This window comes from Globicephala melas, chromosome 7, assembly GCF_963455315.2.
Source record: "Globicephala melas chromosome 7, mGloMel1.2, whole genome shotgun sequence".
NCBI classification, from domain to species: Eukaryota; Metazoa; Chordata; class Mammalia; order Artiodactyla; family Delphinidae; genus Globicephala; species Globicephala melas.
The window spans coordinates 55343930-55369556 of NC_083320.1; the positions used below are offsets into that span (position 1 = coordinate 55343930).

The following is a 25627-nucleotide window of genomic DNA, read 5'->3' on the forward strand; positions in this document are numbered from 1 at the left end:
AAAGTCATCAGCAGCGATTTAATTGGCCAACTAAAATGGGAAGCCTTCTTTCATTAAAGTATTCAGCCTGTCATTCTAAAATGCACTCTCATTTATCAAGCTTCAGTGATCCACCACAGCATCTCCCTTTTGGAAAACTTAAATACCATTTTAAGCTCAACTCAAACCGTCTTTTGTGTCCAGTGCTCCAGGAAACCACCAGTTGTCATTAAAATAATAAATAGCATGACATTCTCAGAAAGCAAAATATTTCTGCTTGGCTTCTAGAAATAAAGAAGCATTGCTGGTATTAAGATGAGGAAAAATGCTCTACAGCAGGAAAAAGAAATCTTAAATTCAAAAGAAAAATTCTGTTTAAAAGAGCTCTAAAACCAGAAGCCAAACAGTACAAACTGCTATTCATGCAATCTCTACCACCTAAAAGATGTTCTACCAGGTCCTCCTACGATCTCCCTAAGGGACAACTCACCGCAATGCCTCAGCCTTAGTTTTCTCATATGCAAAGGGATTAGAAGCTACTGAATCTTTTCACTCCAAATATCCTACGATTTTTGCACTTAGAAAAAGTTACAAATCAGTTATTTCCAGATTTGCTCCAAGGTATTAAAAGAAAAAAAAAAAAAACTACTCTGTGAATGGTAGAAGTGGCATTATTTTAAGCTACCAGCACTGAGGCAACTCAAGAGAGTGGGATAAAAAGCAGTCAATGCCAGTCTCCACTGTTATCTGTAATATAGTTTCACTGAATGTGTCCTGTGGTTATGGATGTAATTGTCCTGAAAAGACTGCAAACAACTGCTCCGACAAGATGGAGCACATTAGAACCTCAGCAGGATGCCCAACAGCTAGCTCGTCTGCCTCGTTTTACACCTCTAGTAATAATCCAATTCCACAAGGAGCTGAACCATCCTCTGAGAAGCCACCCAACAGCCACTGCATATTTAATGAAGTCGCTCACCAAGCGCTGTAAAACAGAAGGTGCTTGAAGTGCATCATTAGTTCTGTCAGAAGGATAATTTACACATCTATCTTGTCAAATTTTCTATGGTTTATACTTTTACAATAATCAATCTAACATACATTTGATTAGTGAACTAGAAAGTTAAAAAAATAAAAGGCAGTACAGGCAGCATAGCTGTGGCCCCTCAAAAACATATCTGATAAAATAATTTAACCCCTTGATGGCCTGATGGCAGAGGTCTGTAAGCTTCTTCTGTTAGTGATAACAGAATTTGAACTGAGGTCAGAAATCACAGTTTATGCAATTAAAGGGACTAGAAATCTTTTTGGATTTGCTTAACAATTTAAGTCAACTACATTACAGGATAAATGTACACAGAGAAAAGAGAGTTTAAGTAAAAACGCTTAATAAGCGTTTATAATATGAGATTATTGGAAATAGTCTTCATAAAATTCTAGAGAACCTTCTCTGGCTGCCTCAGATGAATTGATAAATTAAAAAAGCAACAATGAAACATCGAAGGCCCTAATCCCAAAGATGGGATCATACTTCAAAGTAGAAGACTTTTATTCTAGAGTTAAACAACAACAATAATAATGCCATTTGTACAATCTTTATTTGCACTGCTAGGCATTTTAGAAATTAGCTTATTATACTGATCTGGACATGTGTAACACACGTGTGTGCACAACTATATAGTAGCTGCTTACATATCTGTAGACTCATTTTCAGAAAAGGAAGCATGCCATACTAAAGGGGAGAATGGATGAATGAAAACAGCAAATAACAGGTGGCCAAAGACTACTTCAACATTCCTTGTATGTACAGTTATCCATGAAAAGTCATGTGTACCTTCATACCACATGAAGCTTATTCCTCTTTCCAGACCTGGATTACCTGATGTGGGGTATTCATGACTACTGACTCAGCTACACTCCTGTGACTTCTGATCCTCTAGAAGTGTAAACCTAGCTTGAGAGCCAACACTAGAGCTACAAAAAGCCAAATCCACCATTTCTGAAAATAAGAAAGAGATCCCGTATTCCATAATTCTCATTTTTTTCTACATATTCAATGCTCAAAATACTTAAGCCAGGTATTTAAGAGTCTTAGATGTATTTTTAAAGGTACAAAAATCATAGGCCAGCCAAATACAGAAAACTAATGGAGGAAATTCTTTGCTTAAATTAAAAGTGGAGTTCACTTTTTTACGATTTAATTTCTTATACTGTATATACAGACAGAATAAAATAAGTATTTTGTGTTTTTTCCATAATATACAGTACATTTAAAAATTATACTTTGGGGACTTCCCTGGCGGTCCAGTGGTTAAGACTTCGCCTTCCAACGCAGGGGGTGTGGTTTGATCCCTGATTGGGCAACTAAGATCCCACATGCCTTGCGGCCAAAAAGCCAAAACATAAAACAGAAGCAATAGTGTAACGAATTCAATAAAGACTTAAAAAATGGTCCACATCAAAAAAAAAAATCTTAAAAAAAAATTATACTTTGGAACAGAGAAAATAGAAGCTTTTTGAAATCACAGGCTCAACAGTCCCCTTTGGATGCTAACAGCCCCAAGAAATAATATATTTTGTGGGAAGATCAACAGCAAAGAATGAACAGACATGTATATAAGAGGGATGGGTAATGGGAGTCTTGTGTGTGGAAAATGTGAACATGTTGGCCAGCCTAGCCACCAAAAATTATCTGGAACTAATCTTTGTGGTCTAAGGGACTGAAGACTTAGCAGAAACTACCTAATAATCTCATCTTAAAAGGGACACATCTAGGGTCTGCTAGCCAGAGTTCTTTTTAGCTAAATTAAAAACTCTCTGAATTATGAATTTGATTACAAGGCTGAAAAGACTTATTATACACTTATTTAAAAAACAAATCATGGGCTTCCCTGGTGGCACAGTGGTTAAGAATCCGCCTGCCAATGCAGGGGATATGGATTTGAGCCCTGGTCTGGGAAGATCCCACATGCCACGGAGCAGCTAAGCCTGTGCACCACAACTACTAAGGCTGTGCTCTAGAGCCTGTGCTCTGCAACAAGAGAAGCCACTGCAATGAGAAGCCTGCACACTGCAACGAAGAGTAGCCCCCACTCACTGCAACTAGAGAAAGCCCGCACACAACAACGAAGACCCAACTCAGCTACAAATAAAAATAAATAAAATGAATTTATAAAAAAATTAAAAACAAATTATGAAATGGGCTGTACATTTAGAAGATTACTGAAGCTGAAGCTCAGAAGGAGAATTTAGCCAAAGTTAAAAGCACCTAACCGTTATTGAAATAACAGTGTTTTGAAAGTTCTACTTTGGGCATACTGGATACCTTTTTAACACTATTCTACAGGTCAGATTTAAAAAAGAAAATCTAGATTTAGCTTCTTGTATGAGTGATCTGAGCACTGACTTTGTATTTCAAGATTTAATTAATCCAACTAAACTACTGGTGGATTATCTAAGGAACTAGCGCTAAAGGGACACCAACCTCCTGTCAGATGAGGTTCTGGCCCCGTGCAACTTGATCTGTACTGATGAGAAAAGAGAAGGACAATGGACAATTTCCACTCTTTCTGGTATCTGGTGATCTGACTATGATGATGTTTCTTTGGGAGGGAGTGGCGTGGGGTAGAACGTTCAACCTGAAAAGAGGGTTTAGTTGTCCATCTGTTTGTGCTATAAGGCACTTGTGTGTGGGGTAGAGCATTCAACCTGCAAAGAGGATTTAGTTGTCCGTCGGTTTGTGCTCTAAGGCATCTGTGTGTGTGTGTTTGGCTTTGGTGGAGGTACATGCTGAAGCCAACAGGTTTCCAGCTGAGGGATGTGAATACCCAGCTTTTCAAGACACATGAGATGGGACTATGAATACCACGGAGTCTAATTTAACGCTTAGTGGATACTTAAAGTCACGTTTGATTTATTAAGTCATCTGACATATTTTCTACTACTAATGAAACTTCTGACATCAAGATGAAAGATTCATAGATAATTAAAATCTGGTATTATAAGATTTTTCTCTTATTAAATATTTTTATATGTCAGTTTTCTTTATGCTAAGGTTTTATCTGTGCAGTTTATATAGCAGCTCTAAGATCTTACAGATCCTTAAATAGGTCTTTAGAGATGATGAAATAGAAAAAAAAGCCTGAATTATCAAGGTAATAACAGATCACAAGAGCTGGATTCAATCTGTCTTCAGAACACAATCAAGTGCTAATTCTGCTAACATCCCCAAAAGATGGCTTGACACGCTCAAAGTTTAAACCAAGTGGCAATTAATGCCTATACAACAGAGCTGAAAGCAAGTAAATGGCCAAATAACATGAAATAGATAAGGACAGTCAACATGATATGCTCCTTGAAGACTAGGGCCATGTTTTATTCATTTTTGTAGTCCTGTTGCATAATATAGTGTATGCCACACAGTAAGAATTCAAAAAATGTTAGTTAAAAAATAAATGTTGAACCACAGTTATCTGTAAGCCATTTTAGATAAGATGTAGGGATGCAAATATCCAGGGAAAGGCAATTTGGGTTTCCTTAATTTCCTTTGGTTTTATCTGCCTTGCATTCCCTATATTCTGACATTATTTCTTGGATATACTCAGAGCTATTCTGTATTAGCTAAGATAGGAGAAGGTATGTCACAGAACCTAACTCTCTTTTCCTTCAAATCTCTAGGAGCCTTTGGACTATATCAATAGCTCTCAACAGAGGCAATTCTGCACCCTAAGGGACACTAAGCAATGTATAGAGAAGTTTTTGGTTGTCATAACTGGGGCGATGTTACCAGCATCTAGTGGGCAGGGGCCAGGGATGCTGCTAAACATACTACAATGCACAGGACGGCTCCCACACAAAGAATCTAGTCAAAAATGTCAACAGTGACAAGACCAAGAAATCTCGGACTATATGTTTACAAAGGTCTGTCTCCTAGGAGCCCGAACAATTTCCATAAAAGCAACATATCTTCACTGCTACAACCAACTGGATTAGCAGTGAATGGCTTTTACTATAGCAAGGTGACCTTGTTCTAAATTTGAGGCTACTGACCAAACTGAAAGAAATTCTGGAAAAAGTGGTAGACAGAAGTTATACTCTGAGAAAACCTACCATTAATGACAAATGCTAGTTTATTTCAGAACTTAACTCCTAAAGACTTGAATCTAATATCTACTGAAAAAAACTTTTAAGCCGTATTTGTGGGCCATTTTCCCAGCCAATGTGTGAAAATATATATGTAATAAAGCTTCACAGCACTGTCTGGTAGAACTTCCTGTGTCGATAGAAATGTTCTGTATCTGCAGTATTTAACACAGTAGCCCCTAGCCACATGTGGATATCAAGCACTTGAAAGGTGGCTGCTGCAAATGAGGAAATACATTTTTATTTCATTTTAATTAATTTAAATTTAAATAGCCACAAGTACTCTAGTGATTTCTATGTTAGACACCAAAGACAGAACATTAAAAATTAACTTTACCTAAAGTTACTTTTAACAGATCTTACACTTGAAAATATCTATTAGGATTAACTGTCTGCTAATCACCTGAAACTGACTATAAAAAGTTAATTATTCTCTAACAATATAATAATGTAGTAGAGGTATTCTGAGACTAACACCTAGCACTTAGAAGAGTCTTGGTCATAAAATTGCTAGGGAGAAAAAGTTCTCTTTAGAGGTCCAAAGAGAAGTGGTATTATCCAAGCCACCTACTCTCTCCTAGTGGCTGAGAAAATACACCTGAAGCTGGAAGTTACTACAGGTATATATAGCACAAGGTAAGAGATGGCAAACACAACATTGTCCCTGACCTTTGTCTGGGACTGGGCATCTGTAATTGCAAGGGTAGGAAGGAGCAGGGAACAATACATTCTTACAACAGATTTTCTGTCAGCTCTCAAATCTGTTCATCCTATGACACAGCTGAAATAGTTAAATGCTCAATTACATCATGGATTAAATTGGCTTTTACAGTCTGGTCTTAGAATCTCACTATTTACAACATTGCTTCAGTGGAAAAATATTATAATCAACTTTAAGTTTTGTGAGAAAAAGCCAATAACAAAGAAGAAACTGAAGGAAAAAAAGTTAAGGGTAAAACAAACTTTCTGCTACCTTATGGTAATCTGATAAAGATTCAATATTGGAAAGGCTATACTCATCTGGTAGCTATCAAAAGACCAAAATCACAACCAGCATATTGACACTGATATAGTCAAGATACAGAACATATCCGTCCCCACAAGGATTCTTGTGTTACCTATTTATAGTCATCCCCACCCCACACCCAACTCCTGGAAACCACCAATCTGTTCTCTATTTCTCTAATTTTGTCATTTCAAATATGTTGTAGAAATACTATCACACAGAATGCAACCTTTCAGAATTGGCTTTTTTTCACTCAGCATAATTTCCTGGAGATTCATCCAAGTTGCTGCATGCGTTAATGGTTCGTTTCCCCTTACCGCTGAGTCGTATTCCATGGTATAGATGTACCACAGTTTGTTTAGCCATTTAATGGTTGAAGGACATCTGAGCTTACTCCAGTTTGGGACTACTATGAGTAATCTGCTCTGAATATACATATACAGGTTTATGTTTTCAATTCTCTGGTATAAATGCCCAAGAGTATAATTGTTGGGTTGAATGGTAGTTACATGTTTGATTTTATAAGAAACTGCCAACTGTTTTTACAGAATGACTGTACCACATTATGTTCCAACCAGTAATGTATGATTGATCTAATTTCTCTACATCCTTGCCAGCATGACACTGCCACTATTTTTTTATTTTAGCTTTCTGATAGGTGGATAGTGGTTTCTCTTGTGGTTTTAATTTGCATTTCCCTAATGGTTATTGATGTTGAACATCTTTTCATGTAATTATTTGTCATTTGTATATCCTCTTCAGTGAAATGATTCTTCATGTCTTTTGCCCAGTTTCTAATTGAATTGTTTGTATTTTACTATTGAGTTTTGAGAGTTCTTTATATATTATAGATATAGGTCTTCTATTGGATATGTGGTTTGCACATATTTTCTCTTACTCTGTAGCCTAACTTTTCATCCTCTTAACAGTCTTTCACAGAGCAAACATTTTTAATTTTGATGAGATCCAATTTATCAATTTTTCCTGTAATGGATTGTACTCTGGGGGAACAGTCTGAGAACTCTTTGCCCAACTCTAGATCTTGAATATTTTCTCTTGTTTTTTTTCTAAAAGTTTTATTATTTTATGTTTTACATTTAAGCATATTATCTGTGTTGAGTTAATTTTGGCGTAAGGTTCAGATCAAGGTTCTTTTTTTTTTTTTTTTAACCTATCAATGTCCAATTGTTCCAGCACCATTTGGTGAAAAAGCTATATACCTCCTCCACTGGACTGCTTTATGCCTTTGTCAAAATTGGTTGGACATATTCGTGTGGGTCTATTTCTGAGCTCTCTATTCTGTTCCATTGATCAATATGTCACTCTTCCAATACCACACAGTCTTGATGACTGTATATTATAAGTCTTGAAATCAGGTAAATTGATTCCTATGACTCTGTTCTTTTTTCAGAATTGTTTTAGCCATCTAGTTCCTTTGCCTTACCATATAAATTTGAGAATAATCTTTTCTATATCTACTAAAAATCTTTCTGAAATTTTGAAAGCAATTGTATTAAATAGGTAGATCAATCTAGGGAGAATTGACATCTTTATACCATGTCGTTTTCTACCAATCCATGAACACATCTCTCCATTTATTTAGGTCTTTGATTTTTTTCATCAGCATTCTGTTATTTTCAGAACACAGATCCTGTATATATTTTATTAGATTTATGCATAGGCATGTACATATTTTGTTAATTTAAATGTTTAATTTGGAGCATATGTAAATGGTACTTGCATTTTAAATCTCAGTTTCTATATGCTTGTTGTTAATATATAGAAATGCAATTGATCTTGGTGTGTGCTCTTGTATTCTGCGATCTTGCTGATCTTGTTCTAGTAGATTTTTTGGGGTGGGGGGCAGATTTTCTACACAGACAATCATGTCATCTATAAACAGCAATAGTTTCATTCATCCTTTCCAATCTGTATGTCTTTTATTTCACACTATAGGTTTTTAACAAAGTTGATCTTTTGCTCATTATTTCGAGTAGTCTCTTTTTACTTTTAAAGTTCCTCATACTATTGGATTATGTTAAGACCACAAAAACTGTTAAGAGCAGCTACCCCATAATTATTCTCTGAACAATAGGAAATAATTTTGGTTAGATAAAGACATCAATATTTAAACTAAGACTGGTTATATTTAATCAAGGTTTTTTACTTCCTGACAAGGCCTTAGGTATAATTTTAGCAAATGAACAACTTAAAAACTTAAGTCGTAAATTGAAATTTAAATATATGGCTGACATAAACGCTGCTGTTTAAACTGACCAGCTCGTCAGTTACAAAAACAAGCACTATGAAGATTAAGTTAAGCAGGCTTTATACTTCCTATAGCCTCCAGTTCCAGACTACATCTGTTTTCTTTGATACACAAAACCAGAGTTAAAATAGCTCCATTTATCACAGCATGATTGTAGGCAGACAAACCAGCCTGTCTGTTTCCAGATAGTGAAAGCAACTGTTATTAATCACAATTACAGGCCAAACCCTCTAAGAGAAACTGCATCAATACTCTCCCAACCCCCAGCCCTTCTACTTTTGAACTCAAAAATGGTACTGAGAATGTCATGATACTGCCTGAAGGTCAGCAACTAAAGATGCTCCTATGAGGTTGCCTTGAGTTTTAAGTTCAGGATGCAAATTAAGGAAAATCTTTTCTACACATGTAAAAAGCAATCTTTTGAGAGCTCTATTATTAACTTTAGAAGGATAATTAAACCCATTCTATTTAAAATTTATATGGAAAGATTTCTGCTTTATGAAACTATATTGAATAGCACAGGATATTTGAAATTTACAAATTAGATGATTAACTTTAAGCAGAGAAGCATGTATGAAAATAGACATTTTTTATAGCAAATTTTGTTGCCAATTATGCTGCTCTTTCATACAGATTGTAACAGAACCTCCTATAGGGTGAGACTAACTGCAGGTTATAGATGAAAATATTAAGACAATTGTTGAATTATATCCCTTGAATATATGGGTCTTTTTCAAATAAACTATAACCCTTTCTTCAATGGTTAGAGTAGGGGGTTAAGAATACAAACCAGAGTTTCACTTGGTGCTGTCTACTGCTTTTATTTTTTTAGAAGACTACTGTTTCTTAAGCACCTACTATATGCAGGACACTTCTGATGCTTTATATACATTATCACACTTAAGTGTTACAATAATCTGAGGTAGGTACTATTCCCATTTTGCAGATGAGAAAACTGCAGCTCAGAGAAGTTATTTCCCTAAGGTCACACAGGTAGTTAAGTACAGAGCCAAGAGTCAAATACAGATTTGATTCCAAAGCCTATGTTTTTTCCCCTCTGTTTGTAAGCCTCTCAAACTTGCATTTGTTTTAAGATAAAGGCTTAAATGGAATCTTACATATATAATACATCTACGGAAGAACACTAAAATGGCTGGTGTTGGGCAGTTGTAGTGAAAGGCACATTATTTTACCCTACTTTTCCACTGAATAACTGACTCTGCTAATACACATTCTCAGAAATATTATGGAATAAACTGAGCCTTTTCATGATTAAACATGACCCTATATTCAAACAAGGCCTGATTATTAAACGTTTGAAGCTAAATTAGCAAGGAGACTAATGCCATTCTAACATGAAAGATTCAGAGATGTCTGAGAATTTGCAAAATTGCCCCAAATTCTGTGAGCGCTTGGGCACTTAACTACACACGTAACATATTCATTGAGCATCTACTTCTATGTAGAACAGCCAGTCACTGTTCTAGGGACTGGGGAACACAGTGACGGACAAGATACAGTCAGTAACCTCATTGAACTTATTCGAATGAGGAACACATAAACTATACAAGAGAATAGGGAAGACGCCTCTAAGAAGGTGACATTTCTATCAGAGATCTTCATGATGGGAAAGTGAGCCATGCAAATACCTGGCGGCGGGGGTGGGGGGGGGGGAACAAGAGAAAGAACATCAGGAAGAGACGGAATAAATAGCAAACGCCTTGAAGGGGGAAGAGGGTTGATATGCCTGAGAAATAGCAAGAAGGACACTACTGCTGGAGGGAAAAAGTAGTAAGAGATGAAGACAGAGAGATAAAACACACAATGTATATCCTTGAAGAACCTAATAAGGACTTTGGATTTTACTCTGAATGTGAGGAGAAAATAATGAATTTTAAAAAGATTACTTGGGCAGCAAGAGAGATGACAGCAGGGGAACAGGAGTGAAGGTGGACAGACCAATTAAGAGGCTGCAATTGTCCCAGCAAGAAAAAACAGTGATTTGAACTAGGGTGGTGGTGGTGATCCCTTCTGGTATTTGGGAGTCATCAGCATAAGGATGGTGTTTTAAGTCCTGGGACTGAAGTAATCATTGAGGGAGTGAGGAAACACGGAGGAACGATCTGGCTCTGGGCTGAGCCCTGGAGCACGCCAGTGTTTATAAAGTGGTTTAGAAGACAACCTAGCAAAGGGAAAGCATCTTCATTTTACCAGCACATACGAAATATATTTTGTGTTCAGGCTTACCTAGTTTCTTTTTCAAAGCCATAGAGGAATCCAAGTAGTTCAGAATTTGTTTACACACAGTCATATTTTTGACTGCATGAAAATAAAAAATATGAGAAATGTGATAGAAATAAAAGATTCCTATTTAAATGAGGCAGAACCTCTCAATAAATTAATATGCAATCAAACCTTGCTACATTGAAGTTCAAGTTAATAATTTCTAAAATTAAATTATTTCATCAACCTTGGAGTCTTCAACAAAAAAAGGCTTATAAGCCTAGAACCTGAAAATGCACATAAATTATACAAGGAGTTTTATTGTAACATGATCTGACCTGCATTTGTTTTATTACCTGATACTGCTGACATGTTAGAAACCTATAATCAGGAAGTATAAAAACAACCAGAAAGTCAAACTGACTTATGTGCAAGAACTGAGAAAACAATGAAATAGCTATGATGAGGAAATTAAAATGTTCATTCATTTCTGTTTTAACATCTAAAGCAGGACAAGCAACTAACTTAGTGTTAAAATTAAAGAAACAGAGGTTTTATATTTTAAAAGAGAAAGACTAATGTTTAGTATTTCTTCTCATATACTTTTAAATGCATGTGCCTCTTTTCAAAGGCTTTCAATTTCAATCTTTTTAGCTTTTGGCCTATTTTCACTATTATGTTCTTAAGTCAGAGGACAAGGACCCTGAAGCAGGATGAACTGAGTTCAAACTCAAATTCTGGCACTAACAACTATTGCTGATACTTTGAAGTTACTGTACACTCAGAGGCTTAATATATCTTCATCTGAAAGACAGGAACAATATCTACTCCACAGCATTTTGATCAGGATTAAAGGAGACTGTCATGCAGAGCACCTAGCAAATATTTACAGCTTTATAAATGTTAATTCCTTTCCCTATTTTATCTTCCTTCTCTTTGATGTTTTAACATCTATAGCATTTACATGTTTATTAAAGTCACCTTTTGAGTGCTTTTCAAAGAAAATGGGAGACTCTTATCTTGGTTAAAATATGATGGTATCATAAACCTACCAGTTTTGATCAGCAGCCTTTTGAAATGCTATAATATTTTACTTTACTGGACTGTAAGATCCTTCAAGGGAAGGACTACCATTCTTTGAAATCCTATTGCCTAGTGGACCAGTAATATTTATAATGTGGAAAACATATTATACAACAATATTAAAAAGCATTAGGGGGCTTCCCTGGTGGCGCAGTGGTTGAGAGTCCACCTGCCGATGCAGGGGATGCGGGTTTGTGCCCCGGTCCGGGAAGATCCCACATGCCGCAGAGCGGCTGTGCCCGTGAGCCGTGGCCGCTGAGCCTGCACATCGCCTGTGCTCCGCAATGGGAGAGGCCACAACAGTGAGAGGCCCGCGTACGGCAAAAAAAAAAAAAAAAAAGGGCATTAGGCATACTTGGTATCAAAAATATCCCAGGAGCTATTTATATTTTTTGCTTTGGAATCAAGAATTGAATAATCATGATCTTTTGGTTAATTAAGGTTTATATCTTTTCAACTATTCTTTAAATTAATTTCTATTTGTTTACTGAATAATAAAACGGATTATTAACCACAGCTTTCACAAATAAAGTCTAAGTCTCAAATAAATTTGTACTAGAATTACTTAACTCTTTATTATTTTAAATTTGTGTGTATTTTTTTTTTCCCTGTAATGACAGCTTCACATATACATTATTTCAAGTATGTTTATGTAGTTTATGTTAGAGCCTGCTAAGCAGCTCTCAGTGTCTGGGGTGTACCTGAATAAGTATTGTCAACACTTCTGCCATACTAGACTTTCAGCATCTCATATATAGACACTATTGGTGGGACCTGAATATCCTCATAGATCCTAAAGGAGTAAAATGTCATTAGCAAGAAAAAAAAGCATTGGTTTGGCTTTCCTCCACAATGTTGCAGGTCATTTGGTCATTTCCATAACTTCTGTAGAATTTATCTCACTGTAAAGCTTAAGTAAACGAAGAACATCCTCTCACAATTAAGGAAATTAGTTCATATAACCCAGTTATCTAAATAACAATTAAGCCTCTGTTTCTTTCTATATAGTACAAGATTTGGCTATTCTCACCCTCTTGCAGAATCACATCTCTCTCATATTTACTATCACAAACATAGCTCCTACAGTTCCTGACCTTAAAGGAAAAAGTGCACTTGTTGGCTGCTGACATGTACCAAAAGGCAAAATTGTTGGCTATGGAAAGGAAAATTCTTTTTTTCTTCAAATAATTAATTATAGCTAAATTATTCTGTTTCCTCCCTCCATGAAATCAATTTAGAATGAAGAACATATTACTTAATGATATTATGTAATTTTACAAGTATACTTGTAAATTACATAGCAATATAGTGGCATCCTAAAATAAAATATACAAAAAAGATTTAAAGTAAAGTATATAGCTTTCTGAACATTTTAAAGGAAGGTGCTAAAATTCTAAGCACCTTTATGAAATACCTCATGTTTATAGTTCCAAAATTAGGTTTAGACTTTTAGATTAATCAAAAGTTTTTAATTTCACTTGAGACATTTCTAATATCCAGTTTCTTCCCTTCTTCATTTTTGTCGTTCTAGCATTCATTAGAATCTCCATCAAAAGGTAATAAACAGGAAAAGGAGGAAAAGAACAAATTCATTCACCTTAATGCTTATCAGTCAGCTAAGTTAGAAATTTATTTGTGGAGGTTAAGAAAAAGTAGAGGGAATGCAAAAGATTAAATTGATACAATGATGCTGGGAATTGTCTATTTCATTCATCCACATTAGCAATCTTCTTCAGGCCTGCCTGCAATAATGTCATATGAACACAGATCCTCCACAGCCCACTCTGTTTTCTACCAAAATTCTTTCAATCATCCTACAAACATGTATGGAGGGCTGACTGGGGCCAAGCACTGTTCTAGGTGCTGGTACACAGAAATGAAACAGAAGTCCCTGTCCTTATGGATCCTACTTACCAGTAGGAGGAGATAGCTAATCTCAAGAAGTATAAATATATAGCATGTTAGATAATGCTAAATGCTATGATGGAAAATCAAACAGGGAAACAGGGATATGGAGTATCCAGAGTAGGAGTATAAGCTGAAATTTTTAAATTCAGTGGTCATTTACCTTCATGCACTTCCCTAAAAAAATTTTTTAATTAAAAAAATCTACACATATATTTTCTAGGTACCAATTTATATTGAGGGATATATTAAAAACACTGGTAGATATGTCTAGGTAGATATAACATAGGTAGATATATCATAATTTTTATTACTGATGTGATCAACTCTCCAATAAAAATACTACAATGATCAAAAAGAAATACTAAAAACAGCATTAAAATCTTGAAAAGAAGATTTTTTCATATCCCGCCTTGATTAATTTGCTGAATTTTGGGTGGGCAGAACAAACAGCTATTCAATATATAGTACAACTGACTTTAGCTACATTCCAATAGTGGATGAAAAACATTTAGGTAGGGCTTCCCTGGTGGTGCAGTGGTTGGGAGTCTGCCTGCCAGTGCAGGGGACATGGGTTCGGGCCCTGGCCTGGGAGGATCCCACATGCCACGGAGCAGCTGAGCCTGTGCGCCACAACTGCTAAGCCTGCGCTCTGGAGCCCGCGTGCCACAACTACTGAAGCCCACGCCCCTGGGGCCTGTGCTCCCCAATAGGAGAGGCCACTGCAATGGGAGGCCTGCGCACCGCAATGAAGAGTGGCCCCCGCTCGCTGCAACTGGAGAGAGCCTGCACACAGCAACGAAGACCCAGCGCAGCCAAAAATAAAAATAAATAAAATAAATAAATTTATTTAAAAAAACAAAAAACATTTAGGTAGGTTCTTTTTCCCCCTTTAAAAATTTTTGCTCTAATGGTCAAATACCTCCCAGGTTTGCTGGGCTATCTTGGGTGACATGAAGTTCCTGAGAACTCAGAAGGCTGTCTAGGTTCTGTTATCTAGGCAGGCTTGTCAAATCAAGCTTCTGTCAGTTACTACCACAGCACAGGCAACCTCAGTGACAGACATAACAACTTCAAAGAGAGCCCTAGTGCTCTCAAATTACTCATATTATGACTCCCCCTAGCACTGTATCAAACCAAATATTTTAAACAGTAGGAATATTAGAAATTCTATCCCCAAAAAAGAATACCTCCGTGGTGATGCGACAGGCTCCCTCCATTAGCGAGGATTTCTTCTCTAGCAGCTGCCTGTATTTGGAAACAAAACAACAAATAGATCACTTTGAGGTGAAAGAGTAAGACCCAACTCCCAAAGGAGATACATACTTTCTGGGTTAAATAATAAAGGAGAAGCCTAATTTTCCTTTCTCTTAGGTTAACTGTATTTAAAGAGCAATTAAAATATGCAGCCTAGCTTTATAAGTTTTTTTCTAGTGAATAGTCGCAGTGTCTACAATTGTTACATCAAGATTCTAGAAAAGAAAAAAGAAGGCAAAATGACCAATTCATCAGCACTAAAAAGTTTTGTGAGGAGTCCGGTCCTACTCTGAAGTAAACATCTCACTATACCAACAAACATTAATTGACTGTATATGGTATGTCCAGAAAAGTACTAAGCAATTTACCTGGAATTACTCAATTATTTTCACTAAAGCCTTATGGAATAATTTCAATTACTCCTATTTCACAGATAAAGAAAATGAGGCTTAGATGGTTAAATTACTCACCTAATATCATACAGTGGGCATAAGACTCAAGATTACTTACAAAGCTATCAGGGATTAACGGTAAAAACCCTTATGGAGAACATTTCTTAGGTCAATGCCTTGGGACAAATTACTTCTCAGGCTTATGGATATCTAAGTGTGAAAAAAAACACCTTGTTTTATCCTCTTAACATGTTAGGCTCCAACTAGGCTCCTTAAAGAGCAATAAGGTTAGAAAGATAAACACTTAAAGCAATATATAGAATGACTGAAGTACAGGGTGAAAGAAGGGTTACAGAAACTGGAATTACATTCAATTCATGAGTATGTAACAGATATGAGGTAAAATCCCTACAGTGCCTTGAACCTCCTAGAATTACTTGGGTGTGTATAAACCATCAGAGTTAGGCCACAGTAGAAGAGACCCTCCCTTCAGGAGGGACAGATGGACCACATCTCATTGCAAAGTAATTTATAAGAACCCTCATCACTGAGGATTTAGGGTTTTTCAAATGAATCATACATATGCTAGCCCTACTCTAAGAGACTATGTCTTCTAACAAATTATTTTATGTAAAGCAGTAACTACTTGAAACCAGCAGCACTTAGAGAATGGCTGTTTGGCTTGGGAAAGAAGGAACACTTTCATTTTTGTAGTACTATGGGGAAGGGGCCTTTGGGTAGCCAGAGGGCAACACCAAAACTGTTGTGGCCTCTCCCATTGCAGAGCACAGGCTCTGGACGCACAGGCTTAGCGGCCATGGCTCACGGGCCCAGCCGCTCCACAGCATGTGGGATCTTCCCGGACCGGGGCACGAACCCGTGTCCCCTGCATCGGCAGGCGGACTCTCAACCACTGTGCCACCAGGGAAGCCCAGGACTCAAACTTTTGAGGATGATGGATATGTTCATTATTTTGATTGGGGTTACAATTTCACAGGTGCATACATAGGTCAAAACCCATGAAACTGTACATATTATGTGCAGTTTACTATATCTCAATTATACTTCAGAAAAGCTGTTTTTTTTTTTTGTTTTTTTTTTTAAAAAAAAGGAGGCATAAGAGGGAGCCAACCATACCCTGTGGTTTGGGTCTAAAAGTGTGCCACTGAAAATCACCTTGTGGTACTACCTTTGGCAGGCAGGCAACAGAATTAACACTAGGACACCTGAGGTTTTATTTTTAACAAACCCCAGTCTCCTCCTGCTTCCTCCACAGTCTAGTCTGTTTCTTCAACCCTAGGCATACTTGTCATCAGAAATATTGACTATCAAACAGAAGGCGTTATAAAAATTAGACGCTTAAGGTCATTTAAGAAATGTAATAGAAACTGCTGGCAAATGAACCTCAAAGGCCTACATAAAACTTAAGCAAACAAAAAAATTATAAACCTAGAATTAGGAAATTACAGCAACATAGGCCAAGAGCTTTAGAGCCGCTGACCTCAAAAGCAGTCACCATATGGAGCTGGCTGGGCTGCTGAAGTGATATCAAGGGTCCATATAGTCTTCTGTTATTTAATTTAATCAGGTATTATGTACTATAAGTAATATCCAAAGAATCACAGGCAACAGAACATTAATTTTAGAATATTAATTGTAATATGTATAGGGAATATGAATTTTAGACTTCTAATTCAGTATTCAATCCAGTGTAAAAATTATGCTTCTCATTTCTATGGGCTATCAACCAGGTAAACCACAAGTTATTAAAGACAGTCAAACTAAAATTCATAAATTGATAGTAAAGTTTACTTAAATTAATAAAAGAATGTAAGAGCTATATTCATGTATGCAAAATTACCTCAGTTTGTTCAAACACAGTCAGTGGGTCACTGATTCCCCTGTAGTTAAAGGCAAAGTAGAAATAGATACATGCACCTGCATCATAAGTCTGAGTCACCCTAAAAAACAAACAGACAAAATCCCCCACAAGGCTTTAAGTGAAATCAGATTTAACATCTAGAAACTTAAAGACAAGATTGTTTGAATGATTTGCTTAAGCCATAATCTCATTCTCTACCCACCCTCTTACTCCGTGGATGGAAAATAGATTTGCTGGATAAAGGATATCTAAGAACTACTTGTACTGTTTTTATAACTTTTTTGGTAAGTCTGGACTATTACCCCAAAATTTTTTTTTAATTTTAAGATAATGTAAATATTTCTCCAACTGGCCTGAAATATACAAAATTCCACTTCCTCAGAAGGGATTTTTTTTTTCTTTTTTAACAAAGTATACTGCAGTTATAGACAGCCCCAAAACAGACTACATGGAACTTGGTGATCCATTATAAGTCTTCTAAGCTTCCTCAAAGTTAACAGAAATACATATGAGAACTTGAAACTAGAAAACAAGAAAAATGTTCAAATACCAAAAATGATCAGACTGGGCAAAACACAGCACCTTCACCAAGTTCACATTATTAGTAACAACTTTGAAAACAAATTGAATGACATGGCCTTAAGAGAGTATCTCCAAAGGTTTTACACTCTAGGTCCCATATGTGTGCATGTTGTATATGTATTTGCAAAAGGTATCAAGAATGTTAGATTAATAAATCATATACATGATATATATCTGGGCTTTCAAAATGTAATTAGGTGAAGCATTTAAAAGGGAGCCAAGGTAATCACAGGCAAATCTCTGAATGCAATTTACAAAGGTTCCCACAAAGAAGTTAATTTAACAGAAAGAGCAAATACAGAGGAAATACTTTTTTTTTACTACACAATACAAACAGAATCTAATCCAAAATTTTAATGGCCTTTTAGGCCAAATGTTAGGTGCCTCAGAACAGAAGAAATGAACTGTTTAACAATGCTACTGTCAATTTGCCAGCTATGTTTTTCTTCTAGTGTTAATTCACCCATAAAAAAGATCCCTTGAATGTTTACATTTTAACTACCAGATTTACAAAGTTTAAGAAAAATTGGAAAACCATGTTAACTGCAAGGGCACTATCACTATGAATAACCAAATTTAAATAAATTTAAAGGATACATGAATGAAATGAGTTTACAGCAATTAGTAAAATATACATTACTCATATGAGAATCATTAATATCAATAAATAGAAAATATAACTAAATATTAATAGAACATTGCCACCTTCCAACAAATCCAGGAGCTATATTACACAATTCAGTTATCAGTAGATAAGGAGGCTTCTAAAATTACAACAAAGCTTGAGTGATCACTATCTCAAACAAAGTAGAAATAACATTTTTTGGAAAACCTTTATCTGGGGCCATTTTAGAAAGTGACAGAACTAATACCTTTTAATAGATCAATTCTATCATTTAAGACACTTAAACACTAATGTCTTCCAAAATCATCTGGACAAGAGAAAGTGTGGCTGCCAAAGTCATTATATTATTCTTTAATTTCTAAAAAATTTTTGTGCTGTATACTTTTTGGAGTACTGTACTTATGTTAGACTCACTGGCTAGGAAGTCCTTCCCACAAAACTTCCTCAGAAAATTTAGGGTTAGAACTCCTATTCCAATATACAAAGTACCTTTTAAAAGACAGAAATGAAATCAATGAACTTAATAAATGCATCCTACAGCTGAATTCTTTTCCTTGGGATCTCTGATTTCAATGAGATCTATAACTATTTTAAATTAATTTCAGAATAGCTTTTTTAAAAAAACTGGTTTAAAAATTACATCTCACACATTCAACATTTATACTCAACACAGAATAATCTCCTTAGCCACTGTTAATCAGCTCAAATCAAACTACAGTTAAGCGTTAATCAAGTATATGCTATAAAAACTATATTTAAAACTCCTATTTAGCAAAATCATTCAATTAACTTAGACTTTGCACATTCTAAACTTTGGTTTTATAAGATGATCACAGAAGCTGAGCATTAGGCTTTTATCAGAAAATCCTTCTTAAAAAAACAGCTATGTAATAAATGACATATCAATTCAGAATATGTATACCAATTCTATCTACCTGCAATACAATACATACTGAAGATCCTTAGGCCTTATAAGTACCTTCTAAAGAACCAAGACTTAAGTATTGTTACAGAAGGTGTCCTAAGGCAGAATATTTTACTTCCCAATAACTTTCAGTAAGTAGTGGTTTATCACAATGGTATTTTCATAATGAAGGGGGAGAAGTCTCAAGGGATGCTGAATAGAGAGGTAGGGCAGAAGAAGGGAGACAGGATAATATCTGTTAAGCTATCACTTGACAAAGCAAAAGAATAAAAAATCCTCAACTACACAGAAATAGATTCTATTACTTTAAATGTTTCAGATTTTACTATTAACAAATGACTTTTGGATTATTGGGCCTGTTTGTTTTCAGTTTATAATAATAAGAGGCTTGACAGACCAGATTGTCAAGAGAAGAACTAAATATCAACTTAGGTGATAATATAAATAAATACACTTTTTTTTCTTGCGGTTTAAGAACTTTAAGATAAAAGGTTCATTTTTAAAGATATGTCCAAATTAAAAAAAAAAAAAAAGAACAGGTACATTTTTACTCCTTTAATTTGGAAAGCTTCTCTCCAAGATCAGTCACTAAGCTACCAGTAGCGTTACCATGTTATAAGTTTTTTATTAAACAGAACAAGGCCCCTTTTTCCCCTCCTTCAGATATAATCGAATGCCCAGCCAATAATCTCTAAAATCCACATTTTAAGCCTTTACATTCTACCCCAAATATACTTGTTCTAAAAGATGTTAATACACACACTTGACTTAGTACTTCCTAAAATGTTCTTCAAACCATGTCTCTCCCACAAAGAAGCATAAAAGACTATTTCAAGGATACTCTTCTGATTGATGTGAACAGTTATGGTATAAGAAAGATGCTTTCCTCACATCTCATGTAAGAATTTTGTTGTCATACCCAGCAAAAGCACAATCTAATATTCACAGAAAGATAGACAAGATGAAAAGGCAGAGGGCTATGTACCAGATGAAGGAACAAGATAAAACCCCAGAAAAACAACTGAATGAAGTGGAGATAGGCAACCTTCCAGAAAAAGACTTCAGAATAATAATAGTGAAGATGAACCAGGACCTCGGAAAAAGAATGGAGACAAAGATCGAGAAGATGCAAAAACTGTTTAACACAGACCAAGAAGAATTAAAGAACAAACAAACAGAGATGAGCAATACAATAACTGAAATGAAAACTACACTAGAAGGAATCAATAGCAGAATAACTGAGGCAGAAGAACAGATAAGTGACCTGGAAGACAGAATGGTGGAAATCACTGCTGTGGAACAGACTAAAGAAAAAAGAAAGAAAAGATATGAAGACAGCCTAAGAGACCTCTGGGACAACATTAAACACAACAACATTTGCATTATAGGGGTCCCAGAAGGAGAAGAAAGAGAGAAAGGACCAGATAAAATACGTGAAGAGATTATAGTCGAAAACATCCCTAACATGGGAAAGGAAATAGCCACCAAGGTCCAGGAAGCGCAGAGAGTCCCATACAGGATAAAACCAAGGAGAAACATGCCGAGACACATAGTAATCAAATTGGCAAAAATTAAAGACAAAGAAAAGTTATTGAAAGCAGCAAGGGAAAAACGACAAATAACATACAAGGGAACTCCCATAAGGTTAACAAATGATTTCTCAGGAGAAACTCTACAAGCCAGAAGGGAGTAGCATGATATACTTAAAGTGATGAAAGGGAAGAACCTACAACGAATATTACTTTACCGGCAAGGATCTCATTCAGATTTGATGGAGAAATCAAAAGCTTTACAGACAAGCAAAATCTAAGAGAATTCAGCACCATCAAACCAGCTCTGCAACAAATGCTAAAGGAACTTCTCTAAGCGGGAAACACAAGAGAAGAAAAGGACCTACAAAAACAAACCCAAAACAATTAAGAATATGGTGACAGGAACATACATATCAATAATTACCTTAAACATAAATGGATTAAATGCTCCAACCAAAAGACAAAGGCTTGCTGAAAGGATACAAAAATAAGGCCCATCTATATGCTGTCTACAAGAGACCCACTTCAGACCTAGAGACACCCACTTCAGACCTAGAGACACATACAGACTGAAAGTGAGGGGATGGAAAAAGATATTCCATGCAAATGGAAATCAAAAGAAAGCTGGAGTAGCAATACTCATATCAAATAAAATAGACTTTAAAATAAGGAATGTTACAAGAGACAAGGAAGGACACTACATAATGATCAAGGGATCAATCCAAGAAGAAGATATAACAATTATAAATATATATGCACCCCAACATAGGAGCATCTCAATACATAAGGCAACTGCTAACAGCTCTAAAAGAGGAAATCGACAGTAACACAATAATAGTGGGGGACTTTAACACCTCACTTACACCAATGGACAGATCATCCAAAATGAAAATAAATAAGGAAACAGAAGTTTTAAATGATACAATAGACCAGATAGATTTAATTGATATTTATAGGACATTCCATACCAAAACTGCAGATTACACTTTCTTCTCAAATGCGCACAGAACATTCTCCAAGATAGATCACATCTTGTGTCACAAATCAAGCCTCAGTAAATTTAAGAAAATTGAAATCACATCAAGTATGTTTTCTGACAACAACGCTATGAGATTAGAGATCAATTACAGGGAAAAAAACCATAAAAAACACAAAACAAATGGAGGCTAAACTATACATTACTAAATAACCAAGAGATCACTGAAGAAATCAAAGAGGAAAACAAAAAATACCTAGAGACAAATGACAATGAAAACCCGATGATCCAAAACCTATGGGATGCAGCAAAAGCAGTTCTAAGAGGGAAATTTATAGCTACACAAGCCTACCTCAAGAAACAAGAAAAATCTCAAATAAACAATCTAACCTTACACCTAAAGGAACAAGAGAAAGAAGAACAAACAAAACCCAAAGTTAGGAGAAGGAAAGAAATCATAAAGATCAGAGAAGAAATAAATGAAAGAGAAACAAAGAAGACAATAGCAAAGATCAATAAAACTAAAAGCTGGTTCTTTGAGAAGATAAACAAAATTGATAAACCATTAGCCAGACTCATCAAGAAAAAGAGGGAGAGCACTCAAATTAATAAAATTAGAAATGAAAAAGGAGAAGTTACCACAGACACTGCAGAAATACATAGCATCCTAAGAGACTACTACAAGCAACTCTATGCACATAAAATGGACAACCTGGAAGAAATGGACAAATTCTTAGAAAGGTATAACCTTCCAAGACTGAACCAGGAAGAAATAGAAAATATGAACACACCAATCACAAGTAATGAAATTGAAACTGTGATGAAAAATCTTCCAACAAACAAAAGTCCAGGAAAACATGGCTTCACAGGTGAATTCTATCAAACATTCAGAGAAGAGCTAACACCCATCCTTCTCAAACTGTTCCAAAAAATTGCAGAGGAAGGAACACTCCCAAAGTCATTCTATGAGGCCACCGTCACCCATGATACCAAAACCAGACAAAGATACTACAAATAAAGACAATTACAGACCAATATCACTGATGAATATAGATGCAAAAATCCTCAACAAAATACTAGCAAACAGAATCCAACAACACATTAAAGGGATCATACACCATGATCAAGTGGGATTTATCGCAGGGATGCAAGGATTCTTCAATATATGCAAATCAATCAATGTGATAACAAACTGAAGAATAAAAACCATATGATCATCTTAATAGACACAGAAAAAGCTTCTGACAAAATTCAACACCCATTTATGATAAAAACTCTCTAGAAAGTGGGCACAGAGGGAACCTACCTCAACATAATAAAGGCCATATACAACAAACCCACAGCAAACATCATCCTTAATGGTGAAAAACTGAAAGCATTTCCTCTAAGATCAGGACCAAGACAAGGATGTCCACTCTCACCACTATTATTCAACACAGTTTTTGAAGTCCTAGCCACAGCAATCAGAGAAGAAAAAGAAATAAAAGGAATACAAATCGGAAAAGAAGAAGTAAAACTGTCACTGTTTGCAGATGACATGATACTATACATAGAGAATCCTAAAGATGTCATCAGAAAACTACTGGAGCTAATCAATGAATTTGGTTAAGCTGCAGGATACAAAATTAATGCACAGAAATCTCTTGCATTCCTATACATTAATGATGAAAAATCTGAAAGAGCAATTAAGGAAACACTCCCATTTACCACTGCAACAAAAAGAATAAAATACCTAGGAATAAACCTACCTAGGGAGACAAAGACCTGTATGCAGAAAACTATAAGACACTGATGAAAGAAATTAAAGATGATACCAACAGATGGAGAGATATACCATGTTCTTGGATTGGAAGAAGCCATATTGTGAAAATGACTATACTACCCAAAGCAATCTACAGATTCAGTGTAATCCCTATCAAATTACCAATAGCATTTTTTATGGAACTAGAACAAAAAACCTTAAAATTTGTATGGAGACAAAAAAGACCCTGAAGAGCCAAAGCAGTCTTGAGAGAAAAAAACAGAGCTGGAGGAATCAGACTCCCTGACTTCAGACTATACTCCAAAGCTACAGTAATCAAGACAATATGGTACTGGCACAAAAACAGAAATATAGATCAATGGAACAGGATAGAAAGCCCAGAGATAAACCCACACACCTATGGTCAACTAATCTATGACAAAGGAGGCAAGGATATACAATGCATAAAAGACAGTCTCTTCAATAAGTGGGGCTGGGTAAACTGGACAGTTACATGTAAAAGAATGAAATTAGAACACTCCCTAACACCATACACAAAAATAAACTCAAAATGGATTAGAGACCTAAATGTAAGACCAGACACTATAAAACTCTTAGAGGAAAACATAGGAAGAAGACTCTTTGACATAAATCACAGCAAGATGTTTTTTGATCCACCTCCTAATGAATAATGGAAGAGTAATGGAAATAAAAACAAAAATAAACAAATGGGACCTAATGAAACGTATAAGCTTTTGCACAGCAAAGGAAACCATAAACAAGACGAAAAGACAACCCTCAGAATGGGAGAAAATATTTGCAAATGAATCAATGGACAAAGGATTAATCTCCAATATATATATAAACAGCTCATGCAGCTCAATATTAAGAAAACAAACAACCCAGTCCAAAAATGAGCAGAAGACCTAAATAGACATTTCTCCAAAGAAGACATACAGATGGCCAAGAGGCACATGAAGAGCTGCTCAACATCACTAATTATTAGAGAAATGCAAATCAAAACTACAATGAGGTATCACCTCACACCAGTTAGAATGGGCATCATTAGAAAATCTACAAACAACAAATGCTGGAGAGGGTGTGGAGTAAAGGGAACCCTCTTGTACTGTTGGTGGGAATGTAAATTGATACAGCCACTATGGAGAACAGTATGGAGGTTCCTTCAAAAACTAAAAATAAAATTACCATATGATCCAGCAATCCCACTACTGGGCATATACCCAGAGAAAACCATAATTCAAAAAGACACATGCACCCCAATGTTCACTGCAGTACTATTTACAATAGCCAGGTCATGGAAGCAACCTAATTGCCCATCAACAGACGAATGGATAAAGAAGATGTGGTACATATACACAATGGAATATTACTCAGCCATAAGAAGGAACGAAATTGGGTCATTTGTTGAGACGCGAATGGATCTAGAGACTGTCATACAGAGTGAAGTAAGTCAGAAAGAGAAAAACAAATATTGTATATTAACACATATATGTGGAACCTAGAAAATGGTACAGATGAACCAGTTTGCAGGGCAGAAATTGAGACACAGATGTAGAGAACAAACGTATGGATACCAAGGGGGGAAAGACTCAGATGTAGAGAACAAACATATGGACACCAAAGGGGGGTGGTGGTGTGATGAACTGGGCGATTGGGATTGACATGCATACACTGATGTGTATAAAATTGATGACTAATAAGAACCTGCTATATAAAAAAATAAATAAAATTTAAAAATGAAAAAAAATAACGTTCAGTATTAAAAGAAAAAAGAAAGCACAATCTAGCAAATTTTAAAAGGTATCTGTCCCTATAGGGCAACAAGTAGAATTAAGAAACATAATATGGGGACAGGAAAGTACAAGATGGGAGAATGTAAAAAAAGGGAAAAAAAAATCACAGAAGAGATTCCAGTTTAAAGAGTACATAAGTATTTCTAGTCTTGCAAAGCAAATATACAGAAATTATCATGCTCTGTCAACATATGAAGAGGGCCTAACAATTGGATGCCTTCATGAGAATTTGTCATTAAGGAAGAAAAACAAATAACCAAATTTTCCATACTAATACTAGTATGGATTGTCTAC

The 25627-nt window shown here is 35.7% G+C and overlaps 1 protein-coding gene across 2 annotated transcripts in view; it reads right to left on the bottom strand.

The window, feature by feature from the left end:
- Positions 1-25627, bottom strand: part of AGPS (alkylglycerone phosphate synthase) — a 139216-nt gene that overhangs the window by 6487 nt on the left and 107102 nt on the right. For both annotated transcript variants that reach the window (XM_030851100.3, XM_060302222.1), the window contains exons 18-19: positions 17118-17217; positions 14798-14855 (exon numbers count right to left, since the gene is read on the bottom strand). In XM_030851100.3, the coding sequence (XP_030706960.2) occupies positions 14798-14855; positions 17118-17217 (158 nt within the window). The remainder of the gene's footprint in view (positions 1-14797; positions 14856-17117; positions 17218-25627) is intronic.